This window comes from Mustela erminea, chromosome X (genome assembly GCF_009829155.1).
Source record: "Mustela erminea isolate mMusErm1 chromosome X, mMusErm1.Pri, whole genome shotgun sequence".
Lineage (NCBI taxonomy): Eukaryota > Metazoa > Chordata > Mammalia > Carnivora > Mustelidae > Mustela > Mustela erminea.
This window is the reverse complement of record NC_045635.1, coordinates 92,214,999-92,241,800: the sequence shown is the minus strand read 5'-3', so window position 1 is coordinate 92,241,800 and position 26,802 is coordinate 92,214,999. Positions and strand designations below refer to the sequence as shown.

The following is a 26,802-nucleotide window of genomic DNA, read 5'->3' as shown; positions in this document are numbered from 1 at the left end:
ACAATAAAAAAAAAAAGGAATTCAAATCCAGATTTTCTGACTCCCAGCTCATCATTCTGAAGAAGTTGGAAATCAAGATTTGAAAAGTAAATTGGAATTTATCTTGTAGGTAGCTGAAAAAAAAAATCATTGAGGGTCTTTAAAGCAGTAAGTGACTTGAGACAATGACCTTAATGCAGTTTTAATCTGAATCTCTGATTACTAGTGAGGTTGAACATCTTTTCATGTTTATTGCCTGCTTGCCATTTCTTCTTCTCCCAAATTGTTATTCATGTCCTGGAGGAATAGATCATTTTTCTGCTGGATTGGTTGGTCCTTTACTTATTAATTTAAATGATGAGAAAGTGTTCCCAATATTAATTCTTTATTTGTTGGAAATATCTTCTCCCTTGGGGCGCCTGGGTGGTTCAGTCAGTTAAGTGTCAGCCTTTGGCTGGGATCATGATCCCAGAGTCCTGGGATCGAGCCCTACATCAGGCTCCCTCCTTAGTGGGGAGTCTGCTTCTCCCTCTGCCCCTCCCACTCTCATTCTCTCTCTCTCAGATAAATAAATAAAATCTTTTAAAAATACATCTTCTCCCAGTTTCTTACTTAGCTGCCTTTTCTTTATTTTAAAATTTTGGTCATCAGAGAAATGTGCACTGGAGAGTGGAGAGAATGAACTCGTTTGCTACAAGATGAGTCTTAGTTTGCTTAGACCTTGTGTGATGGGAAGCAGGTGAGATGCGGATGGGATTCGAAGGCAAATCACATAGTTTGGAAATTCATTGACCAGTCATTTGCTAATTGATTACATTTATTGGTCACGGTGTGCTGAACTGAGTGATAAGCTGAGATTTTGAGGAACTTTTACTTTAATGGAGAAATGAGACGTGTAAAGACATGCAAGTAACATAGTGTGCTCAAGGAATTTTAGCACAAGATAAGCTGTGCCTATCAACCTTGCTCCTTATCAAAGGGGCAGGAGGCATTGCTTTTGAGTAAATTGAAAGTAGTTTAAGTAAGAAAAATCTGTAAGTTGAAGGAGAGCAAAGACTGTGGGTCTTTTAGCTCACCATTCTATTCCCAGCAGTCAGTGGAGGGCCTGACCAAGAGTTGGGTGCCCCAACATTTGCTTCATGATTGGATGATATTAGCATGCATGGGCAAAAGCCATTTATAAGAACTTAATACAATAAGCTTAGTTCATGACTCCTACACCATCTCCGGGCTGCTCTGAGAAAGTTAGATCAGCATTTCAGACCTGAGCTTGCTTTTCCTCAGCAAGGGAGCACAGCCTTTTCCAGAAGGACACACAGCATGCCCTCTTATCTTACCATTGTAACAGAGCAGTAACCCAGATCTTGGCTTCACATGGGCAAAGCTGGGTTTTGAATCTCCTGTCAGTTACTTACTGGTTGTGTGACTTGATTTCCCTCATCTGTGAAATGAGACTAACAGTGGTGCCTAACCGTACCAGATTATCGTAGGATTTAATAAGAGCAGCATGTGAAACACTGAGCCCATAGGAGGGGTTCTGGAAACACTCTCTATGCCTCTGCTCTTGACGTAACACAAAAACAGATGGAAAGTGCGATTGCCTCTGGATTTTATGACTTTGTCCATGGTGTCTAACAGGCATATTCTCCATCTCCTTCCTCACAGATTCAGAGACATACTGTGTGTTTCAAGACAAGAAGTACAGAGTGGGCGAGAGATGGCATCCTTACCTGGAACCTTATGGGTTGGTTTACTGTGTCAACTGCATCTGCTCAGAGGTACAGTGTGATACCCAGTTTGCTCCTTAGCATGAAGAGGTCCTTCCAGTGTCTGGATGGCCAGGAATCAGGGGTGGTGAAAGCCTAAAAGAAGTTAGGGAGAAGCAGCTCGTAAGGATAAATAAAGGTCTCCTGACTTTTTCCTCTTGTTGCCGATTGGCTGGATTTTTTGTGGGATCTTTAGGTATTTGCTATGGACAGATATTTATGGTCTTCTAGCCAAAAGATATGGGCTGTGGTGGGAGAAGATAGAATAATAGTTTGATAGCGTGAGAGGGGAAATAGAACTCAATGTAATGCCTGGGTTATATGACAAAATCATTTTTGAAGATCATTTTCAAGGCTTGTCTTTAGAAAAGAGATTAGGACAGATCATATGCCAGTTCATTGGGAGAGCATATTTGATGTTGTCTGGGCCAGTAGCAGTAATTAGGATCGAGGCTGCAGAACATTGGCTTGTACCTGGTGACCATTAGCATTCTCTTGACTTGGCCTTGGCTCCTGACTAGACAGTCAGAAGGGTGTTTGGACACTTATTGTCATCTTTGCAATAGGCAAAAGGAAGTGCTCTCATCTTCTTTCCATGGCCTTGATTTAGGAACACAGCTGTGGTCCATCTTTCTGAAAAAGCCTCTACCATCTTGTATTAGGCCAGGGTTTTTCAGCCTTCGCTCTATTGACATTCAGGAACAGATTATTCCTTGTTGTGGGAACTGTCACATACATTGTAGGATCTTTAGCAGCACCCCTGGCCTCTGCCCTCTAGAAACCAATAGCACCTGTCCCAGTTGTGATGACCAAAAATGTCCCAAGACATGGCCAAAGTTGCTTGGGGAACAAATGAACCCCTGGTAGAGAACCAATTGAGTAAGGAAGGCTTGTACCAGGCCTTGAGAATAGAGAACTCCCAGCATATGGAAAGAATCTTCAAGACCAGCCTCTCACTTGAGACCTTGTTGAAGAATTGTAACTCTTCCTGAGTGCCCAAGGTAGTACAGAAGCAGTCACTTGCATGCAGATTCTTTTGCCAGTTAAGTAAAAAATAGGACTTTTCGAATTTGAAGCATGTGGAAACTTAACCTTCAGGCAGTAGGAAGTAATGTTAAAAGGCTACTGGGCTCTGGAGTCAAGGCAGACCATGTTTCTGACCCTGGATCTGCTGCCTAGGAGCCATGTTACTCTGGACAAGTTACCTAAATTCTCTGAGATCTCTTCAGCTTCTTTTTCTTTAAAATGGGATAATGATACTATGTATTTCATAGGATTGTGGTAAGGATTAAATTCACTAATACGTTTCAATCACCAAAAACTGTGCTTGGTCACAGCCACCCTTAAAGAGATATTAACTGCTGTCCGCAGCTTCATCTGTGCTATGATTACAGCTATTTTTATTCATCTGTTAAGTCTAGAACAGAATTCAGTTTAAGGCACTAAGGAGGCATCAGGGTAGGCCTCAGCCAGAAGGAGTGGTTTCTCATATGCTTGGTGATTTCACTTCAAGATGATACCACTTGGCTCTGAGGAGTGTGACAAAGAAGGAGGCTTTGTGGTGTTTCCAAATGCAAAACTCTGAAAACATATTCTAGAAAGTCCATGAGAAAAGAAAGAGGTTTATGGTAAGGTTATTCAGCCTTGGATAAAAGAAGCCTGCATCTTTAAATGGCTAGGGCAGGTATTAAATAGAGCATCTGGGGACTGATTAGCTGTCTGGTATGACATGGTTTTGTCAGATTCTTGAGCCAACACATTGGAAATGGAGAGCTAATCCTTGGGGGCTAAGCTTTGCTGTCTGCGGGGCAATGAGAATGTTAATAAGATCCCAAGGTCGACAGCTCCATTGTTAAGCATCTTCTCTTTCCCCATCCTCTTTGTCGCCCTCTTCCCCCACAAAAGCATGATAGATACAAGTCACTCTTGCTTGGAATGAATTATGCATGGAAATGCTAATGCAACGTTGATTTCCAAAGCTTTCCTTTGATCTAGCCATGGTTGAGAGCTGTCAGAGCTAGGATTCTTTTAATTGTAAGTTGGGCAGGGACCCAGTCATCCCACCCAGGCATGCTAGGTAATCAGCTCAATTCCAAAGCCAAGCTTGTGTTCAGAAAGCCTACGACAGAAACAGGAAGTGAGGAGAGAAGGCACCCAGCCTGCTGGACCAAGACAGAGTTATATGGAATCCAGGACCCATGTGCCAGCAATGTCTCCTTGCCCAGGGGTGGCTAGCAGCTCAGGGGACCCATTGCTCATTATCTCTTCCCTTCTGTGGCCTTGGGCAGGTGATCATGTAATTAGACCAGGCTCCTGTGGATGTGTGGCTGGAGCCAGAAATGGTGGAAACACCACAAAGGTGGGCCAGGAAGGGCCTTCCACAGTTGGAGGGAGGCTTTGAAAACTGGAGCAAGAGTGACCCCAGGTTTAGAAAAATATGCCAGTAAGCTATCAACCACCCCAGCAGAGGTCCTAGTGATGAGAAAAGGGAAGAAAATGCTGATTTCTTTCAGCTTGTTGGGAATGCATCATTCACTGTCTGGGTAAGTCTCTGCATGACTGTTCCCCAAACTGGCAAGGGTGCAGGTAACTTCTGAAAGAACTTAATTTTTTTTTTCATAGTTTGCCTTTTCTTCCAGAATGGGAATGTGCTCTGCAGCCGAGTCAGATGTCCAAGCCTCCATTGCCTTTCCCCCGTGCATATTCCTCATCTGTGCTGCCCGCGCTGCCCAGGTAAACCAGATCGCCTCTTTCTTTCCTAGCTGGGGCTTTCCTTCCTCCCTCTTCCCCCCAACACACTCCATCTGCCTAATTCCCCAGAAGGGAAACTTCCAGACAGGAATAACAATAGGACACTTTCAGGCAGCCCACACTGGCCCCTAAATACTGTTTATAGCCCAAGCGAGGCCCATTCTAGGTTCTAATAAGTTACGGGGTACCCAGTAACAGGTTTTCATTGGGCTTTTAATCATTTGAAGGTGGCTGTCAGTTGGGGGAAGGGCATCATGGCCCAGAGAGTTTGTGCCATAAACAGCCTCTTCATACCATGGGCAGTGGGCACCAGGGGAGTTGTAGCATGGCGGCACGTGTCTCAAGCAATTAGTGCTGGGATTGCATAAATCAAAGGAGCTGAACCAGTGAGGTTTATGACAATATAAAGCTGCCTGCCCGCTAAAAAGTCATCTCCTCCAGACTGCACAGTTATTATGTACACATTATTAAGAGCTAATCTAAGGTGAAGGCGGGCGGAGACTGTTTCACGAGGCTGTTAGGATGTCTACTTTGAGGGTTTGCAGCTAGGGTGTTTTTCTGAGGCAGGGGCTCCCTCAGTGACACTTTGTTCACGTCTGACTGGGGCCTGGCTCCCACACCAGAGGCATACAAGCATGGAATGATTAAGAGAATGCCTGTGGGCTGGACAGCAGTCCTAGAGAAAACTAAGTGACAGCCTCGGGTTCTGGGCATTAGAAGCTTCATAGTCCTATAAGCTGATCCTATTTCCCTCTAGGATGGACGTTCTGCAGTACGAGTCTGTGGGTGGGCTTTATGGGGTCAGTGAACCTTTAAAATTGTTTTCTTTCTGGTGTAACTATGTATACATGTAAATTCCTTTAGAGAGAATCCATAGTTTTATTGATATTTGTAAAGGGGGCGTACATGACCCCAAAAACATGAAAAACCACTAGTCTAGGGCATAGGTGGTGCTTTTTTTTTAAGTAGTAAGGAACCTTCGGAACTTCGAAGAGAGTAACCAAAAGTGTCCGGGCAGCAATGGTAAGAATGGAGCTAGGAATGTGGTTCAGTGAAAATTCAGTTAACACTTCAGTTACAGGAATGGAGGTATTTAATGAAGAAGCCCCAAACCATTTTGGTCACTATCTTTGTGAACTATACTTTCCTACCTCAGTATATACACTCTGATGAACACAGGGGAGTCTTTCCCAGATGACAAAAGATCATGTCATGTCACACGTTTATCATTTTGAATGTTGGTAATGATAATATATGCTTCAGATGTAAGAGGCTGATGTGGCACAAGATTTAACTGAAAGTTGGCTTCTGGAATAAATCCCCAAATGAGGCTGGCTATTGTTATATGTGTTTCTTTGCTTCTTCTACTTAAACTGGATTACAAAGGAAGGGTTTGGTAGGTGGGAGAGAAATTTCTGGTTTAAAAGGCCAATCTGGAGATTTTTTCCACTTCTTTACCCCCTGGAAATCTCCAACAGTGGTCTAATGGCATAGGAATTTATCTAAACTATGTAGACATTGTTGTTGCATGTGGAGGAAGTTGAGGCATGACCCAGACCCAAAGCACAGAATGGAAGAGTGTAGAGTGCAATACAGCCATCACCTATACCAGCTACAGAATAGGAAGCAAGTATTGAGAAAAAGAGAAATTATAAGCCAGCAGTTCCTTTGAGTGAAAAAAAAAAGTGTTAAAGGAATTGAGATCAGAAATAGCAGAAAAGAGAAAGTTGTAAGACTTAGAAACCCCATTTTATGGAGTATAGAAATAACCATTCATTTTCTTCTCCTTCTTGTTCTTGAAAGTGACTTCCTTGTGAGTTCATTTTCCTTCTTGTTAACTATAACTTTTGCCAGTTCTTTCTGTGAGCAATGGTACCAAAGTTTCCTAATCCTTGTATGCAAAATGTCTTTATTTTGCCCCCATCCTTGAGTGATAATTTGGCTGGGTATAAAATTATAGGTACATGCTTGTTTGCCCTTAGCACTTAGAAGAAACTAACAAATAAGTCTGTGGACTTCCTCCATTTGCGGATAAGAAATCTACTGTTTGATGGTAGTTCCTTTGTAGGTATCTTGTTTTCTCCTTCTTCTAGCTTTTAACTTTTCCTCTTTTTCTTTGGTGCACATGATGAAGTAAATAGATGTGTAATTTATTTTCATTTAGCCTGCTTAGTACATGATTTTTTTCAGCCAATGGACTAATTTCTCTTCAGTTTTACTCATTATTTTTCTGAAAACTAAATCTTACCCCTCTTTTTTCTTCGTTCTTAAAGTTGCCTTTGGTATATGTTTTTGCAGCTCATTTAATTTATCCTCTGTGTCTCTCTTTTTTTAAAGATCTATTTTAGAAAGAGAGAGAGAGAGAGCATGGCAGGGAGGGGCATAGAGAGAGGGAGAGAGAAACTTAAGCAGATTCCATGCTGAATATGAACCTGATGTGGGGCTTGATCTCCTGACCTGAGCTGAAACCAAGCATCAGATGCTTAGCTGATGGCCACCCAGGCACCTATATCCTGTGTCTCTAAATGCCTCCTTTGTATTTTCCATCTTGGTACACTCCCCATAATGATATATTACTTTAGTTCTGTCCTCCAATTCATGAGTTTTTTCTCAAGCTTTTTCACACCTCCTATTTAGGCCATCTGTTTTGTTCTGTTTCTTCTTTTATTTTCAATAACTGTATTTCCCCCCATGTTTTTTGATACATTTTTAAATCTCTGTATTTCTATTTTATAAACCTTTTCTTTATTTCTTTAAGGTATTGAATTATTTATTTAGAGTCCATTTTAGATTGTTTCCATGTCTATATATTTTTCAGGTGTGCATTCTCACTTTTACTGGTTTCTTGACAGTTTTTCTAGTTGTTAATTTCTCCTTCTTTTTTAAAATCTTTGTTTAAAAGCTCATTGTCTTTGTGTGTAGTGGGGGGCTCTCTTGCATATGTCCTTCCTTCTTAGGGGGAAATTTGTTCCAAGCCATGTAGATCACTTAGCTCTTATCCAGGTCATGTATTAGTGTCTCAGCTTGGGCTCCCTCTTGCTTGGATGGTCAATTTCTACCTCTGTTTTCTTGTACAGTGTTAGTCCCTGATAATGGTCTTGGACTGGGATCTCAGCTGCAGGTGGGCAGAGTTATGTCAGCCCCTATTTACATGTGAGGAGTGTGGTCCTAGTCCTCACCTTTACATGAGAAGCCACTTGGAGTCCATAGTTCTTGCCCGGCTATCTGTATCCAGGCCCAGGTGCCAGTGGACCACATGGCTTTGGCCCCTGTTTATCTCTTTATTTTTCCTTCTGTGTTTTATTTTTCAAGGAGTTTCCTTTTTTTTCTGAGCCTGATTTTGCAGTTTTAAAGTTGTATTTATTTATTTACTCACTCACCCACCTGTTTATTTACTTATTTTTTTTTTAAATAAAACTGTGAGTTTTCCATTTCTCCCCTTACTATTTGGTGGGAAAAGAGCAAGGAGTTCTCACCTGGTCTCTCCCTGCCATATTGAACTGGAATGCAGATCAGCTTTTTATATTGAAGATAAAACAAGAGTAAATAGGTTGAAGGTTAAAACTTCAACCATAGCAGAGAAGAATGGAGTTTGGTAAAATAATGAACTTTGGGACACATTAGCTGTTTAATCCTAGTATAAAGCACTAAAAAGAATTTTAACCTCTATACAGCATATTTCTGTAAGTAAAAAGGTCCCCAACCATCTGAGAGTTGTCACAGTTGTGCTTTGAGACTGGGCAATGGTTGTGATGACTCCTCTGTACTCCTTCCACCCCAGTGATTATTAGGCATGAGGAAACTCATGCCTTCAGGGCCACTGGAATGTTTGGTCGAAGGAAGGGGCTTTGATTTTCTGTCTTAACCCAAGGGGAGACACCATGATGAAAATGTCCTCATTTAAAAATAGGAGATCTATAGCCAAGATGATGAGCGGGTTCTGTATCAAAAAGAGAAAACAGGCAAGGAAGCCATATGCCCAAGATGTGGGCTCTCGATACTGTCCTATAGCAGGGTTGACTTCAGGGAGAATTCACATGGCTAGAGATGGATTCAGTGGGAGGATCCTGTGGGACATACCTACAGCTCATCTTCCATTGGAAGAGATAGAGGACCCCCCCCCCCGCCATTTACTTCTGTGTTTCTCCTGGTTTTGTTCTCTAAACTTACCACTCCAAAAATTTACAAAGTTCCCACTTGTAACTGAGGTTGTCTCCTACAGCTCCTGTTGAACTATGGCAATCAAAGTTTGCAGACTACTTTTCCAGAATTACCAGAGAGAAATCCATACTGACTCCCATTAAGAGAAAATGAAAATTTCTTCATCAGCACTTCCTCGAGTTTCATGGCAGAAGTAGGGTCTTGGTCCCATATGACAGGGTGCTCTACTAAGCCCAAAGAGGCTGGTGCTCCATGAAGGTTAGAACATTTTTAATGGCAAAGTCAAGACTGCACAGAAGTTAAAAGGGTCACTAAATCCATCCCAATCTATGAGCAGGATCCTCTAAAGTTGTGATAAGGGGAGATTTATGGAATGAAATTCCATACTTTGTTTGGGAAGCGGAGTGAAAGAAGGGTGGAGAAGAGAAAACATGACTGCTTTCCTTTTGTTCTTTATATATAATTTTATGAAAAGAAGACTCATAGTGACCAGGAGCTTAAATCATGATATTACCTAAGTTGTTTTTTAAAGTAGGCTCCACATCCAGCATGGAGCCCAACATGGGGCTCAAACTCATGACCCCAAGATCAAGAACTGAGCTGAGATCAAGAGTCGGATGCTCAGCCAACTGAGCCAATTAGGTGCCCCTACCTACCTAAGATTTTTTTAATGGCCATTCGTAATGAATTTTTTACTCAGAATTCATAAATTTGAGTTCCCTTGGGGGTATTCCAGCATTCTTGGGTCATTAAAGTGCTGTTATAAAATTGCCAAAATATCTGATTTGGTCTCTTACCAGCAACCTAATCCACAGCATTCCCTTTTGGCTAGGTGTGAACAAATTTAGTTCTATGAAATGGTTTTAAGGGACAGTGATGGTGTGGTTTTGCCAAGAGAGGCACCCCTTACCATAGTCTTTTAAATTCAAGGGAAGTTAAAGAAACGACCTCTCCAGTGATGCACCCTAGTCTGTATGTTCCTATAGGGAGAAGCTGGAAGCCCAATGCCATTTGTGTCTGGACAGAAGTTGGGTTGTGAGCTAGCTGGCATATACACACATGTCTGCTCTAATACGCTATATGCATTTCTTAATTTCAAAGAATTTTTTTTGTAAATTTTTATTTAAATTCCAGTTAGTTGACACATGGTATAATATGAGTTTCAGGTGTACAATATGGTGATTTAACACATAAAGCACCCCATGCTTATCAAAAGTTTCCTCCTTGTGATGTTTTCGGCAGCACATATACAAAATGTCCTCCTCCATCCTCATCACCCATTTAAATGATACTCCCACCCACCTCCCCTCTGGTGACCATCAGTTTGTTCTCTGTAGCTAAGAGTCTGTTTCTTGGTCTGCCTCTCTTCCATTTGGGCTCTTTCCATAGTTTGGCTATTGTTGATAGTGTGGCTATAAACATCGGGGTGCATATTGCCCCCTCAATTCTGTATTTTCATAACCTTTGGGTAAATACATAATAGTACAATTGCTGCATGGTAGGGAAGTTCTGTTTTTAACTTTTCAAGGAAACTTCATACTGTTTTCCAGAATGTCTACTATATATTCATTTCTGAAAATCTTCACGTTCTGTAAAACTAGACACTGAAAAATAACAAGGCTTAAGGAACAAATGAGATTGGAGAAAATAACTGGAAACTTACACAACTTTGTAACCAGAGTACTAACAAAAGAACTATCCTAATAAAAGGGCATGTGGGTGACTCAGTCGGTTAAGCATCTGCCTTCAGCTCAGGTCATGATCCCCAGGTCCTGGGATGGAGCCCTGAGTCTGGCTTCCTGCTCAGCAAGGAGCCTGTTGCTCCCTCTTCCTCTGCTCCTCCCAACTTGTGCTCTCTCTTGCTGTTCTCTCATTTAAAATAAATAATAAAATCTTTTTTAAAAAAGAACTATACTAATAAAAAACTAGCATGATTTAAAAAGGCACATTAGATTCCTAATAAATAAAAGAAAATTACAGTAAGTACAGACTTCACCTTTTTAAGTGATGACACTAGCTTGAGGGAAGAGGGACTAAGGAGGGGTTGAAGCTGCTGAGTTATAGAGAGAGGAGAAAAATGCCCAGAGATCAGAGAGAATCATGTTACAAGCACTTAGAGGCAGAGCATATGGCCAAACTGAGCCAAGTTGGAGAATGTGGGATGAATGGGAATTGGAGAAAGTATTGTATTTTTTCATGGTTTGCTGATTTCAGCTGTGTTCACGTACTTGGCCTTCAGCTGCTGTCCCTCCGTGGTGCAGTGTATTAATGTGCAGAGAAACTCATGTAGGAACCAGTGCAGTTTCTACTTTATGCCAATAACATTCTCTTATTTACCACATGCATCCAAACAAGCTAGGATTACACAAATCTATACCACAGTGGAAATAGCCTTTATAAGATGAGGTAAGCTTATGGCATTTAGCCTTTGACAGTTCCCAGTGATGGTTGCTGGTCACTCGATCACTCCAATTCTGGGTTTGTTTTTTTTTTTGTTTTTTTTTTGTTTTTTTTTTTTTTGGTCTTTAGTTGTTGACCTACCTACATGTTGTGTACCTCTTCCTGTTCTATGACTTTTTGTCCATGTCTATGACTTCCACTGTTACAACAATCAAGTTAACGGTCCTGTTTTGCTCTCTCTGAATTTTTTTAAGAGCAAAAGTTCAGGAGGGGTAAGATTTCTTTAATTTCTATGGTGGTAAAGTACACATAACCTAACATTTCTGATTTTAGAGTGTACGCCTCTGTGGCATTAAGAACATTCACAGTGTTGTGCAATCATCTCCACTAATGTAGTTCTTGAAGTTTTTCACCACCCCAAAAGGAAACACTCTAAACTGTCAGTATCCCCTCCCTCCAGCAGCCCCTGCTTACCACTAATCTGCTTTCTGTTTCTATGGATCTACCCTCTTCTGGACTTTTCACGGAAATGGAATCATATGGTGTATGGCCTTTTGCATTTGGCTGCTTTCAGTCAGCATAATGTTTTTAAGATTTAGTCATGGTGTAGGGTGTATGGGTACCTCATTCTTTTTTTCTTTTTGGGGGCTGTGTAATATTCCAGTGTGTGGATCTGCCACAGTTTGTTTATTCATTCAGCAGCTCACAGACATTTGGGTTGCTTCCACCCTTTGGCCGTTGGTAATAGCGTTGCTGTGAACATCACTCCACAGGTTTTTCTGTGGCATAAGTTTTTAGGTATTTGGGGCATATACCCAGGAGTGGCATTTCTGAGTCATGTGGTAATTATGCATGTAACTGACTGAGGAATCTTGTCCTGAGTTTAGAGCCACCCCGTTGTCTTTTGGTTCATCTCTTTGAGTAACTGCTGATGGCCGTCCTCATAGCTATTGAGTGAGGCTCGTGCCATCTGTGTCTGATCTCCATTGTTCTCTCTTCTCTCTCTTTTTAAAAAGATTTTATTGATTTATTTGATAGTGTGCATGCATGGGGGAGGGGTGGAGGGAGAGGGAGAAGCAGGTTCCCAACAGTGTGGGGTGCCCCACTCAGGGCTTGATCCCAAGACCCTGGGATCACAACCTGAGCCCAAGGCAGACCCTTGACCAACTGAGCCACCCAGGTGCCCCTCTCTCTTCACTTTTGTTCTTTTATGAATTCTCTATTCACCTCTCCCTTCGATTTTATTGAAAAGGGTCAGTTCCTTTTAAACAATAAAGTTCATGGCCAACTATCATGCTCTTTCTCCTTAACCGCAGCTATGATGATGATAGTGTGCAAGGTGAGCAGTGGGGGGCCATCTCAAAATTGAAGCATTTTCAAAAAACTCTTTCTGGCTCCAGAGCTATCCAAAACACTGAGGATTCTAGAACATTGGCCTTCAGATAGCAGGAGTTGTACTTTATTATTTTATTGTTCGTATTCTCACACCAGCTGTTAAGAGTTATCCATAGAAATATTCACTGTGGATCACTAGCTCCTCCATGTCTATACTGTCTGCTCTCTTACATCTTAGACCCTTTCACTATGTTTCATGTTTTATTTCTATTATTCTCCATGTACACTTGGTCCTTGAACACTCAACAGTATGGCATCTGGGTGGCTCAGTCGGTTAAGCACCCAACTTTTGATTTCAGCTTAGGTCATGATCTCAGGGTCGTGAGATTGAGCCCCAAACTGGGCTCTGCGCTTATACAGAGTCTGTCTGTCCATCTCCTTCTGCTCCTCTCCCCACTCCCATGCTCTATGTCTCTCTTTTTCTCTCAAATAAATAAATATATAAATAAATAGAAAAAGAATGTGATTTCCTGTTAGCATGTAAGAACAAGACTTTTAGGAAAACTATGCCTTTGCTTCATGGTAGGGTAGAACCCCTCTATTTTTTTTTCAATGGACATTAAGCTATGCTGGCCCCACATAAAGGTAAAGAAGGTGACACTTCCTTCACAAATAGCATGGAGGACATGGGGACTTAGAGTGGAGAAGGGAGTTGGGGGAAATTGGAAGGGGAGGTGAACCATGAGAGACTATGGACTCTGAAAAACAATCTGAGGGTTTTGAAGGGACGGGGGGTGGGAGGTTGGGGTACCAGGTGGTGGGTATTATAGAGGGCACGGATTGCATGGAGCACGGGGTGTGGTGCAAAAATAATGAATACTGTTATGCTGGAAATAAAAAAAAAAAGAAGAAGGTGACACTTCATCGAGGGATACCAAGAAGCCCCACTGTCCCAAATAAATTTTCATTTATTTTCTATATTTAAGAAACATCCACCATTGGAGCTCCTGGGTGGCTCAGTTTGTTAAGCATCTACCTTTGGCTCAGGTCATGATTCCAGGGTCCTGGGATCGAGCCTGCATCGGACTCCTCCTGCTTGGCAGAGAATCTGCTTCTCCCCTTTCTTCCTACTCATGCTTTGTCTCACTATGTCTGTTTCTCTCAAGAAATAAATAAATAAATAAATAAATAAGAAAAGAAAAGAAAAGAAAAGAAGAAGAAAGAAACCTCCATGATTATAATCACTCCTCTGGATTAAAGTAGTGTTTTCCGAAGTTTGTTGCAAAGAACACAGTTTAATGGGATGATAATAGAGTTTATTAAGGAAAACATTGATATAGGCAGATAAATGAGAGTTCATGAATGAGGGAAAGTTAAATAGCTTGCTTGTAATGCAGGACTTCTCAGAACCTTTAATATGTTAATATATATTATGACTCTATAAGACAGGTGTATGGGATGCAATATTTTTCAAACTCATTCAGCTTTATTTCTGTAAGGCACTTTGAAGGGTTAGTGTTTTTTAGTATATGTTTTAAGAAGTCTTGGATTATGCCATTTAGTTTACAGAAGGTATTTATTCAAGCAATAAGTTATTAGTATATAGAGTATCTCAGTTTGGAGTTCATTAAAGGTATCAAACCCTTTTAGAACAAGACCCCAAGCTAGTGTTACTCAAACTTTTGTGTAAAGGACTACCTTGGGCGATTTGATAAAATGCAGATTCCCAGGCCTTACACTAAAAATTCTGATTCAGTTGGTATTCTGCACTTTAAATAAGCACCTTAGTCCATTCTGATGCAGATGGACTAGGGACTGCCGTTAGGTCCCAGGGAAGGTCTTGATAAAGGAGATCAAGAGCACTGCCTACAGAGAGCAGTGCTGGGCAAGATCTTGGAAGAGAGTACTCTATTAATAGGCACAGGGCCAGGAGCAATACAACATTGTCTTTGATAATGGGGAGCACAAGTACCCCAGAAATGTACTTTGTCTGCATGACACTTTCCCACGACCAGCCCTAAAGTTACATGTGCATACTGTTCCGCCTGGCCAGCCCCCCTGCTTTCCCAGAGCTCCCACCTCAAGCCTTCCTCTTCTGCAGCCTTCCACATTCAGAGCCCCTGGCTCTTCCGTCCAGCAAGAAGGACCCTCCGTAGGGAGCTACCACCCCCCACCCCACCCATTGTCCATGACTTGTTGTTGGCAAGAAATGAATGGCATTTCTCGGAATTAGCCCAGGAATTTCTGCTGATAAACAAATGAAACTCTCAAAGGGAAAAGCAATCAGCATAGTTTGAAATAAAATCAGTGTTTTCAAGCTTAGTCTGTTTTCAACTTCGTTTGAAATCAGAGTCACATCCAGGGTATTTTAAGGGAAGGCTTAGGGAAATGGCCTTTAGTGAGCCCTCTTACTGGTGGCAGGGCTGCCTTCTTAAACCAGAGCATGCTTTCTGAGTGATTATTACTTCAATTTCCTGTCACCTGCAATTCCAAGTCCTGTCTGGCCAGTGCAGCGACAGCCTCTGCCTCTCCTTCCCCATTTCCTTGCCAAGTTGCCTGACACCAAAAATGCTATCATTGTTACAGCTTCATCTTCTTAATTTTTTTAAGTTTTTTTTTAAAGTTTAATTTATGTATTTTAGAGAGAGAGAGAAAGAGGTGGGGTGGTACAGAGGGGGAGAGAGAGAGAATCTTAAGCAGGCCACAAGCCCAGTGTGGAGCCTGACGTGGGGTTCAAACTCACAACCCTGAGGTCATGATCTGAGCTGAATTCAAGAGTCAGATGCTTAATGGGCTGAATCACCCAGGCGCCCCGTTTCATCTTCTTAATTCAGGCTTTGATCCCTGCTAAGTTTTTCAGTCTTTGAAAGTGGTGACTTAACTCTTACTAACCTTTTCAACTTCATCTGCACAGAGGAACTAGAGGGCAGAATTTGATGGTAAAGAGTGGGGAAGGGTTGGGGGGAGATTCCCGAGGCCACTAGCCTAGGCACCCAGAGGAATTTTGGGGTGTGGAGGTCGAAGCGGGAGGCTAAAGAGTCAGCCTCTATGTTTTCCACAGTCCCGTGGGATGCCAAGCCTCTCTGTAATATCAAGGATAAATTCTTTATTTGTGGCAGAGGACACAGTAGTTTCTAGGATGAGTTGCCAGCTCTCAAGTTTTTCACTTTAGGGTTGTTAATGTAAAACCAATATGTTCTAGAAGTCACCAAATATCCTTGCTATCTGTTGCCTAGAGCCAAAGGGTTTCACTCCAGGGTTTTGGATGCAAAATAACTATAACCCAGAAGGTTTACCAGATTATTTGCAGCCACTAAGATAAATAACAGTCTTTATAGGAATGATTTTCATCTGATTTTTGTATTTAAAGTTTTACACTGTCAGCTATTCCCTAAAAGTGATTTTAGAAACTGGCAGACTTAGGGTGTCAGTTATTGAAATCCGTTCCAAAATCCACCTCCTCACAGGACTCCATTTTTGGCCATCAAAACAGGCTATTGTATAAATGTCTTGATGTGTCATCTCTTGTATTTGCCACCTATATGCTGAGACCCAGAGAGTGGGAGGTGGTTCAGCAATGGATATGTGGCTGCTGAGACAGGTTTTTTGTTTTGTTTTGTTTTGTTTTGTTTTTAGGGTTGTGCTCCCTGAACAAGAGAGAAACTATGAAGTATATGTACTGTGTCTTTAAAGAAAGGGATAAATAAAGTTGTGGACAGGCCAGGGTGGAAGAAGGTCGGTTAGATTTTTTTTTTAATTGGAGAGAAAGGGTAAAACATCAAACTTGGGAGTAGAGATTATTTTTAAAACATCAAGATAAGGTAAATGTCCCCGCAAGCCTGATTTTTCTTTCCTTTAGCAAATTCCTGCAGCTTTGATTTTATTTCACATTCCCAAGATCATGCCCTCAGGGGTCTTAGGCCAAATCAGAGTCCACACTCACTTTTCTCTGGTGTATTCCTTTATTCTAATAGGACAAAAATGGGGGTTGAGAAAGAGGAGCAGGGAAATTTGGCTTGCTTTCTTCCTAGCTTTTTCTTTATTTCCCTCTCTCTGCCCTGCTTCTCTCCCTCCTTCCCTTCTTTCCTTTCTTCTTTCTTAATGTCTTTTTATTTTTTAAAAAATTTATTATAGCCTGGTTGACTCAGTCAGTTAAGTTAAGGTTGCCTGATTTTGGCTCAGGTCATGATCTCAGGGTCCTGGGATTGAGCCCTGTGTTGGGGTCTGCCTGCCTCTGCCCCCTCCCTTCCCCGCTCATGGTCTCAATTGCTGTCTCTGTCTCTCTGTCTCTCTCTCTCTCAAATCTCTCTCTCTCTCTCTCTCTCTCAAATAAATAAATCTTTAAAATTTTTGTTGTAGTAAAATATACATAACAATTTACCATTTTAACCACTTCTTTAAGATTTATTTATTTGGGAGGCACCCGGGTGGCTCAGTGGGTTAAGCCTCTGCCTTGGGCTCAGGTCATGATCTCAGGGTCCTGGGATCGAGCCCCTCATCGGGCTCTCTGCTCAGCAGGGAGCCTGCTTCCGCCTCCCTCTCTCTGCCTGCCTCTCTGCCTACTTGTTTTTTTAAAAAAAAGATTTATTTATTTTTGAGAGAGGACAAGTAGGGGGAGGGGGCAGAGGAAGACAGAGAGGGAGAATCTCAAGGAGACTCCCCTGCTGAGCACAGAAGCTCAATTTGGGCCTTGATCTCAGGACCTTGAGATCATGACCTGAGCTGAAATCCAGAGTCGGACACTGAACTGACTGAGCCACCCAAGTCCCCCTACTATTTTAACCACTTTCAAGTGTACGGTTTTGTGGCATTATGTACATTTATGTTGCTATGCATCCATCATCCTACCCATCTCAGGGATGTTTCTGTCTTCCTGGATGGAAACTCTGTCGGCATGAAACCAATCTGCATTTCCCCCTCCCTCAGTCCCTGGCAACCATCATTCTCTTGTCTGTCTCTGTGAATTTAGCTGCTCCAAGTAGCTCCTGTAAGTGGAATCATACAGTGTATTTCCTCCTGGGATTGTCGCTTTTCACTTAGGGCAGTGTCTTCAGGGTCCGTCCATATTGCGGTGTGTCTCCTTTTCCAAGTGGGGAAGTAGGCTGAGAAGAAATTTCAGAAGTGGCTGGTGGTACAGAGGAGCAGCTGAAGTCAGGAGACAACCAAGAAGCATCCAGCAGATGTCAGTTTTTAGAGTACTTTTCCTCAGCTGAGGAAGACTCCAGAGACCACACAGTCTTGAGCAATGACAGCCATGACAAGCAGGAACTGGCGGTAATGACTCTGTGAATGCCTGGGGTTTTGAAAGACAGAAGTATTCCTTATTAACGTTTCCTAGGGAACTTCAGAGCATGTTATCTGTTAGCAGCTGAAGACAGGCAATTTTTGTCATCTTTTGGAGAAATCCATAGGGGTAGAACTGTGTCCCTGTTTCTCTTTATCTGGAGAAGTGCCTTTCCAAAAGGATGTCCTCTGAGATTGCTCTCTGAGGGAAATCACGTCTGGAGCCATTCAGTATGATTTTATTAGAAAGATTATTAAAGGATCAGAGCATCAAACCTGAGAGGCAATGTTGGAGAAAAAGGGTAATTACTGAGTCCCATGAAAGAAAGAAAGACCGAAGGGACTTCAACAATCTTCTGAAAGAGAAATGGGTCCTAAGGATGCTGATCAGCTTTCTCCTTCTACCTCCAAAGGTGGGGAGTGGGCAGAAATGGGCTTTAGCATAAGAAAGTCAAGTCCCAAGAAGTACAGCTGACTATGGAACAATGAACTTGAACATGGGCTAGAGGTGCTGATGCCCCACAGTTGAAAATCTGTGTATAACTTTCGACTCCGTGCAAGACTGAACTACAAAGAGCCTGCTGTTGACTGGAAGCCTTACTGAGAACAGAACAGTCAACTGATATATATTTGTGTGTCACATGTATTATATACTGTATTCTTGCAATACAGGAAGCCAGAGAAAAGAAAACATTTATTAAGAAAATCATAAGGGGACACCTGAGTATTTCAGTTGGTTAAGCATCCGGCACTTGATCTCAGCTCGGGCCTTGATCTGGGGATGTGAGTTCAAGCCCCATGTTGGGCTCCATGCTGGGTGTGGAGTCTACTTCACAAAAAATCAGAAGGAAAAGAAAATGCATGTATGGTGCTCTACCATATTTATTAGAAAAATATCTGTGGATAAGTGGACCTCATAGTTTGAACCAGTGTTGTTCAAAGGTCAACTCTACTTCTAGGCATGGATAAGGGGAGCCTCCAGAAGTATTTTTTTAAGATTTTATTTATTTATTCGAGAGAGAGAGCGCATGAGCAAGAGAGTGGGAGTACAAGCAAGAAGGAGTTGCAGAGGGCAAGGGAGAATCAGACTCCCTGCTGAGCAGGGAGCCCAACTTGGGGCTTGATCTCAGGGCCCCAGAATCATGACCGGAGGCGAAGGCAGGGCTCCAGTTACCTCAGGAGCAGAAGTCTTTTAAAAGTCAACATAGAACAACTCAAGCTTAACATTGAGTAAAAGCCATACACATGTACATATACTAGTGCGTACAATGCATTTCGATTAATATGAAGTTCAAAACAGGGAAAATTAAACTATATTCCTTAAGGAGGTACATACATGTGATAAAACTATCACCAACAACAAGGCAATGATTGTCCCAAAATTCAGGACTGTGGTTACTGCCAGTGGGGAGAGAACGGGTTTTCTAGTGTGTTCCCAATACTGTCTTTCTTGACCCGCATGGTAGTTACAAGGTTGTTTGCCTTATAAGCCACCAATTCAACTGTATACTTAGGTTTTAGCAACAGAAGTTGTATTTCCTAGCATCTTGTATTTTTAAATGACATTACCATTTCATTTTCTTTTGGATGATTATGATAGGAGGCAAACAGTGACCCAAAAGCCTTTAAATGTTACAGTTAAGCATAGGATTGTGTTTACGCATATGACTGTTTGGGATCTGTGATTTTTGTTCCATTATGTACATTATTTTGATCTGCTTGGTGTTGGGTTTGGTTTCCTTTGGTCCGGTCCAGTCTTTTCTCCTCCCCCCGCCCCCAAAGCAGTTCAGTCCTGAAGCCTGGACAAAGAGTGTGCTCTCTGTCCTCTCGGTAGGCCCTTGGAATTAATCAGAAGGGATTTGCGGGCATTTGGGACTTTGTCTTCTGAACCGTGTAGTGTGGCGATATGGAGGCATCTACATGAAGCCATCTGGCTTCAGGTCTGTGTCACTGACCAGAGGACCCATCTGGCTTTCAGAATCAAAACCATATTTGGGAAGGAGGAAGAGCTTTGGTTTTGTGGGGTCCACATTCCCTTCCCCCCACCCCATGAGGCTGTTTTGTGCTATCATGGGGGGAGGAAGGCACAGGGCCAGAAAGGAGATGGGGTCTTACCCTGCCTTTTCCCCAGTTCACTGTGGAACGTGCACAGGGGTGACTGACCTCTTGGCGCCCATTTACTTAACTTGTAAAATGAGAGTGATAATTCCTCCCTTCCACTAAGGTTCACATTGACAGTGAAGACAAAGTTGATGTGGGAGACTACTTTGGAAAGTATAGAGAGCTGAGAGAGGTGCATGTATAAGCAAGGTGGTGTCTGGCAGGGAAAAGAAGGAATTTGAACCCCAGGTCCCCAGATTGTATCAGGAAGTGGCATAAGCAGTGACAGCAGTGGCATAAGCAGGCACTGACTATATGTCTCCAGCCTTAGGGAAAAGTTGTGGGGAGTCTAAGGGAAATTGGTGATGGGTTTAATGAGTGTCTGGCAGAAGTGTAAAATAAGTGGCACCGTTTCTGCTATTTTTTTTCAAAGATTTTATTTATTTGACAGAGAGTGAGATCACAAGTAGGCAGAGAGGGAGAGAGGGAAGCAGGCTCCGCATGAGTAGAGAGCCCGATGTGGGGCTCGATCCCAGGACCCTGAGACCATGACCCGAGCTGAAGGCAGAGGCTTAACCTACTGAGTCACAGGGGCTAGGGGCAGAGGGAGAGGCAGAGAATCTTCAAGCTCCAATGTAGGGCTTGATCCCAGGACCCCGGGATCGCAACCGAAACCCAAATCCAAGTTAACCTCTTAACCAACCTAGGTGCCCCTCTGCTTTTCCTTTCTATTTCTTTCTGATTCTCTTTTCAGAGGTGCCCCGAGTGAGCGTGCTGCTTAGTGATGCTGGTGTTCTCAAGGCAGAGTGGGCATTTAGCAGAAACATGGGGTCAGGCCCAGAATGCATTGAGACACAAGGTAACAATCCCTGGGCTGCCCTGAAAGCTTGACTAGGTTGTGTCTTTTTTGTTTGTTTGTTTTCCTTTTGGCTAGGCCTGACCTTGCCCCCTGCCTTCAGTTGTAAACTACATAGAGGAGGTTTCTTTGCTCTGTAATATCTAGTGCTGATTAGGCTATCATAATTCTTGTTAGCAGGCCATGGGTGCGCCAGTCCCTACTCTTTTATAAATTCATGTTCTGGCTGGAGCACAGCATGACCTTATTGCAGGGGGCCTTTCAGACCACCAGAATCAGAGAAGAGACCTATCACCATAGTGTCGCTTCCCAACCCAGGAGGATCAGCGTCTCCCTGCCCTTCTCCCAGAGCTTTGGAAACCTTGGGGAACTATTTTGGTCATGAGAGTGATTGGGGAATGTCCTTGGCATTTAGTAGGCAGGAACCAGGCATGCTAAATGTTCCACAGTGTGCTGGAACACAGTACAGCGGAGACATGTCCCGTCTGAATTGCAGTGGTGACCCCATCGAGAAACACTGGACAGTAACCTTATTCAGAGAAGCCCAGGGAAGGGAAACTCCTCCCAGTCAGAAGCTGGTGGTTTGTGTCCACTCACTCACTCACTCACTCGTTCGTTCCTTTCACAAACGTTTACTGAATACAGGCTTTGGGCCAGGTCCCATGAATGGTGCTGAGGTTTCAGTCCCTGCCTCCAAGAACCCACAGGCTAGTTGAGGAGACAGGCCTACTGAGTTGCCTACAACACAATGTGATGAGTACTTGCGTGGAGGTGTGGGCAGGGCTGGGTGGCAGAGAGGAGAGGAAGAGAGACACTCTCCAAGAGCCAGGAGGCATGCTCCTCAGAGAGAAGTCAGTACTCAGGCTAAGTTCTGACAGACAAATGGAGGTCTTCCAGATGGAGGAAAAGGAAGGGAAGGGCATGTGTGAAGGCACATGTGGGACAGGGTCTGGAGTGGGTGTGGGCCGTGAGGGAGGGAGGAGGCTTGAAAGGTCAGGTTGGTGGTGACCCAGTCTCCAAGGGCTTCGCATGTCTTATAGTTAGACACCAGCCCACTGCAAACATCAGGGGTGGATGAAGTTTGTCTCTAGTGTCCCCAGGCATCTTTTTGCACCCCCTTTCCTCTCTCTCTCAGTTCCAGACCTCCTCACATCTGTCCCCACCCCTCGGCTGTCATAGAGCTCAGAGAGTCACTAACACCTGAGGAGAACAAGGCTGAGTGACCCTTTCCAGGGGCACTCGCCCTGCAGCAGCAGAGAGGCTCATAGTTCTGTAAAATAACTCACGAGTCATAGAATTCCAGATGTCGGGGAGAGACTTCTGGGAAGGACTTTGAAGAGGGAAGCCCTGAGGAGATAGTGCAGCGGGCCTTCACTCGGTGGACACACACTCGTGATGAATGTGAAAGCGCGTGAGGAGCGTGTGTGAGCGGGTGAGATGATATGTGCGTGAGCTGCTGTGAGGGTCATGGTTCTCGAAGGACCCGCACGAGGATTAAGTGCCTTAGCTCCGAGCTAGGCCCATAGCCTGCTTTCAACAAATGCCAGCTTCTTTTGTTATTTTTGAGTGCAGGCAGGGCCGCACCGTTCAGTCTGGGGAGGGGAGAACGTGCTGGCCCGGATGGAGACGAGAATTTGATGTGAACCTTAGTGGCTCTATCCAGCTGGTTTCAAAGTTGTGCCTTAGCTAGGCTATGTCCTTGCCCCAGGCACCGGGTAATGTCTTAGGACAGGGCTTCCCAAAATGTAAATTTTCTCGAGGGAAGCCATAGCGTTATTCGGTGTATGTTTGGATTTACCTTCTTCATCTCTCCTCTTTGCACAGGCAGGTGGGAAACTGGCCTTTCACAGGTGGTGCAGACCTGCCTTGGAGGCCCGGGGCCACGGTCTGTCCTCATGTGTGGGAGCACAAAATGGAAGAACCACAGCACTTAGGGGCAGAGCCAGAGAGATGCATTAGAAAGAAATTAACTTGGGAGGGGCTGGATGAAGAAACAAAAGTCTTAGCTGGAGAAGGGAAGCAGCAAAAGGGGGGAAAAAAAACTGAGACAGGATACATAAAGATCATCCAGCTGCCCCCAAACTGAACTTGCAATGTTTTCTGTGTTCTCTTTTGAAGATGCGTTGGCTTGTCCAGCGTTCAGTGGAAATTTGTTGATTGTCACCGCGTTGGGCACAAGTTCAATGCAAGTGTGCCTTCAGCTATTTATTTGATTTTTTTTTTAATTGCACCCTTTGCAGTTAAGACCGTTCCATTTTCTCCTGGCACCCTGGTGCGGGGTGGGGGCGGGCAGCAAATATGATTGTTAAAATAGCAGCTGTTCCCACTATCTGTGTGAGGACACTGTCCTCCCTGCCCCTCTTTTAGGGGAATGGGGCATGAGGTTGTTGGAAAAACGTTAAATTCTCCTCTCTCCACCAACAGAAGTGGAGACTCCTCCTGTGAGTCAGAGGATTGCTGAAGAGCCCTCAATCTGCAAGCCTCCAAGCCAGCCCAGCCCCCCACCTCCCCAACCATCCCCACTCACACACATGTGACCCTCACAACCATAGTCTCACCACCCTTGCACTCATACCCACACCCATCCCATGCGCCAGAGGATGACCCTGGGGAGCCCTTGTGCCTGTCTTGCTCTTCTTTTGTTTTGCTTTCCTTCATTTGCTTTGTTTTGATTTGAAATCAGTCTTTGGGATTACATGGGATAATTTTTTTTTCATGTTATTAATAGTGCTGTGGAAGGAGCATGTAAGGACTTTATCTTCCATCCTGGCCAAATAATAAATACAAATAATAAATACAATTCTGATGGATCAATCAAACTGGTCCTTGTCAGGCTTTGCACCCCATCCCTCTTGGGCCCATAGCCCAGGGACCTCTAAAAGATGCACACATTGTTGAATTGTCTAGATTATTCATTAATTATTATTATTGATTATTATTATTATTATTATTAATTATTATTATTGTTTGAAAGGGAATTTTTCATGAAAGGACTGGATGGCTATTGGCTTTCCTAAAGGCCCTGGGAAAAGATCAAAGGAGTGGAGTCAGGGGAGGAAGCGTGAAGCAGCTGAGTTCTCTGAACAAGGCAATAATGGGGGCCAGAGCACAGCCCGCCATCTGGGAATGACAGCCTCGGTCACAGCTAGATGGCCATGATGAGCTCAGGCCTAGAAGGCGCAGAGGGGAAGTCCTGTGTTCTCTGGTTATCTTTGCCTCAAAGTTGTCTATACTGGTGCTGTCCAGTAGAACTTGCTGCGATGATGGAACTTAGTCTCTATCTGCCCTGTCCAGGATGGCAGCCCATTTGGCCGTTGGGCTCTTGAAGTGTGACTGGTATGATTGAGGAACTGCATTGAAAATTTTCTGTAATGTCCATTAATTTTAAATGCACACAGGCACACGAATTAGTGGCTACTGTTGTGGATAGCATGGCTCTGTATCTTTCACTGGATACTTTCCTGTTGCACTGAATTTTAATTTTGTCCCTTCACCCATCAGCTCAGTGTCTTGCATTTAGGTCATAAACTTCTTGAGGACAACAATGATATACTCTACAACCACAGAAAATCATGTCTTGAACAGATTTTTTTTTTGTCCTGTTCCTTCCACTCACATTTGTCAAATGGAGAGATGGAGAAAGACTCTATAATTTACCTGAAACCACAGCGTAGGTTCCAAGTAGGCGAGCCTGGAACCCGGGGCTCCCTGCTTCCTGGGCTGTGCTTCTGCCTCATCTCCCTTGCAGATGAGTTTCAAAAATAGGAAATATCCCTCTTCCTTTCCACTCTCTTCACTGTTGATGACAGAGATTAATGCCCTGATATTTGGACATCATTTGGACCCTGAGTCTATATTTCCTGATTTGCCAAGGCACAATGCAGGCTCTGGACAAATCAAATGTCGATGGAACAAATTAATTCTCTAGGTCTTCCTGGTGTCTGTTCTTTTTCAACTTGTATTTTCCAAGAAAAATCTGTTTCTCTCTCCTTCAGGGTGTTGAAGTCAGCTAGTGCTCGTGCAGTTTTAGCCCAGGGAGGCGGGGCCTCTGCTCTGTGGACTTGGCCATGGCCCATGCAGGTACTCCCTTATAGACCAGAGAACCTTTGGAACATGCCTGGCAGGCCGATGAAAATCCTGTAGCACTTGTGCTCTGGGACCCATCTGCTTTCCAAATTCGCTAGACCTGATGGTAACCAGGAACATCAAGCCCATAACTCTCTCCCTTCTCCACTTTTCTCTGGCAAAACACAATCACCTAGAACTCCAGGGACCACTAGCAGGACTTGGGAACTGTATCTTAACTGGTCACCTTAGAAACTGAGAGGAGAGAGCCAGTCCACAGTGCTGACTTCAGAATCGACGGCTACAAGGAGAAAGTTCAACTCATAGGTCCAAGAAGAGTGTGCATTTTCCTCTTTCTTTTCCTCTCTCTCTTTTTCCCACCCCAGGCCTTTGTCCCCAACCCAGAGCCAACCAACAATAACCCAAAAATAGCTGAATTGAAGCAAAACCTGTTAACAGCCACCAAAGGCTGAGTTGTGGCCAAGCAGCTGGTTCCTCCAGGCAGACCTGCCAAGAGCCAGGCTGAAGCAAGGAAGCAAATGGCCTGCGTCCCATCTGCAGGGGAATGGCCAGCCTGTTTGTTGGTACCCACTAATGAAGGAACGATCTGGTATTGAGATAGAAGGCTTCCAAGGACCCGCCCAACCTTAAAATCTTAAGCCCAAGTATAGTCATTGGATGCCAAGGACACTGGAGAAAATCTTTGGAGCATGTAGAAGGGCCAAGCCAATTGGAGTCCCTGCTAAGCCCGTCCAGGATTCCTAGCATTCCAGCCACGCCATATACACCCTCACCCCCCCCAGAGGGCAGCCAGTGGCCACGGCAGAGGCTAACATTCATCCAGCAGGCTGAGACCCTCATCAGACCCTCTGAGGGCCTGCTCCCCTGCATAGGGCCGGCCTGCTTGCTCTGTGCTAAGTTCAGGGATGTGGATGGACCGTACCACCCCGTTTAGCCTAAAAATCTCATTTGCCATGGAATCTCCAGGCAGTGAATCATTTTGAGCAAGCACTTAAGCAACTTTCCACTGAGTCATCCTGAGGACTGTCAGGTTCACTAATCCTGAAATATACTGTGTATATCCTTTGTTCAGATCCTGTCCTCTTCCTAATACTGAGAGAGAGGGGTTGGTAAACAACAGAGCTTTAAAGCTGTGCTTACTGAAATTCATTGGTGGCAGGGCTCCCTCTGCCTATCTCTGAAAAGGCCTGAAGCACCGAATCAGTCCTGCTAGGACCAACTCTTGATTGGTGTGTGCCCTTGGCTACAGAGGTACCAGGCATGGGTACTCTTTACTCTGAGTGGCAGTGTGAAGGATTTCTTTTCCAGACACTCCATGGATCTCTTTCCAGTTGGCTTCTTCCAGACCAGGGATTAGGAATTTTCTTTTTTCTGTAAAGGTCCAGGGAGCAGATATTTTAGGCTTTGCAAGCCTCTGTTCCAACAACTCCTCCATTGTTGTGTTGAAAGCAGCCATAGACAAGATGTCAATGAGCAGTCATGTCTGTGTTCTAATAAAACTTTATTTATAGAAACAAACTACAGGTCAGATTCAGCCCATGAACCCTCTTCTAGACATAACAGGCCGAGTCAAACTGGTAGGTAAGACATGTTAGGGTGTTTGACCATCACTTTGAGGAAGGGACGACTCTTCCCCCGAATTCATTTTGCGGGAAGAGATGTTAAAAATTGTGGGAGTATATTTCATCTTTCCCATTTTGAATATGAACGCCCATTCTTTGTCAAATATCGGACACCCTATAACAATCAGAATAGGCTACATTATGATGCCATCCCTACCTACAATCTCAGTGGCTTCAAAGTGCATGTGCACCTCAGATTGGCACATAACTTTCTCATCTGGGGACCTGGGGCTGACCGAGCATTACCATCTGGAATTTAGTTCCAATGGCATGGGAAGGGAACATAGAAAATTTGGCCCTGGCTCTTAAAGACTTCTGCCCAGAAGTGACACAGATTACTTCTGCTCATGTGTCACTGGCTGGAGCAAGTCACACAGCCATGTTTTGACTTTCAGGGGACAGGGAAGCACAGTGTTTTTTCATGTGTCTGAAAGGAGCAGAACGAGAATATTGATGAATAGCC

General features: G+C 43.7%; 1 protein-coding gene across 6 annotated transcripts in view; it reads left to right on the top strand.

Annotated features, from left to right (window-relative positions):
* CHRDL1 (chordin like 1) overlaps positions 1–26,802 on the top strand; it is a 120,845-nt gene that overhangs the window by 29,270 nt on the left and 64,773 nt on the right. For all 6 annotated transcript variants that reach the window (XM_032331188.1, XM_032331184.1, XM_032331186.1 and 3 more), the window contains exons 3-4: positions 1,645–1,757; positions 4,385–4,478. In XM_032331188.1, the coding sequence (XP_032187079.1) occupies positions 1,645–1,757; positions 4,385–4,478 (207 nt within the window). The remainder of the gene's footprint in view (positions 1–1,644; positions 1,758–4,384; positions 4,479–26,802) is intronic.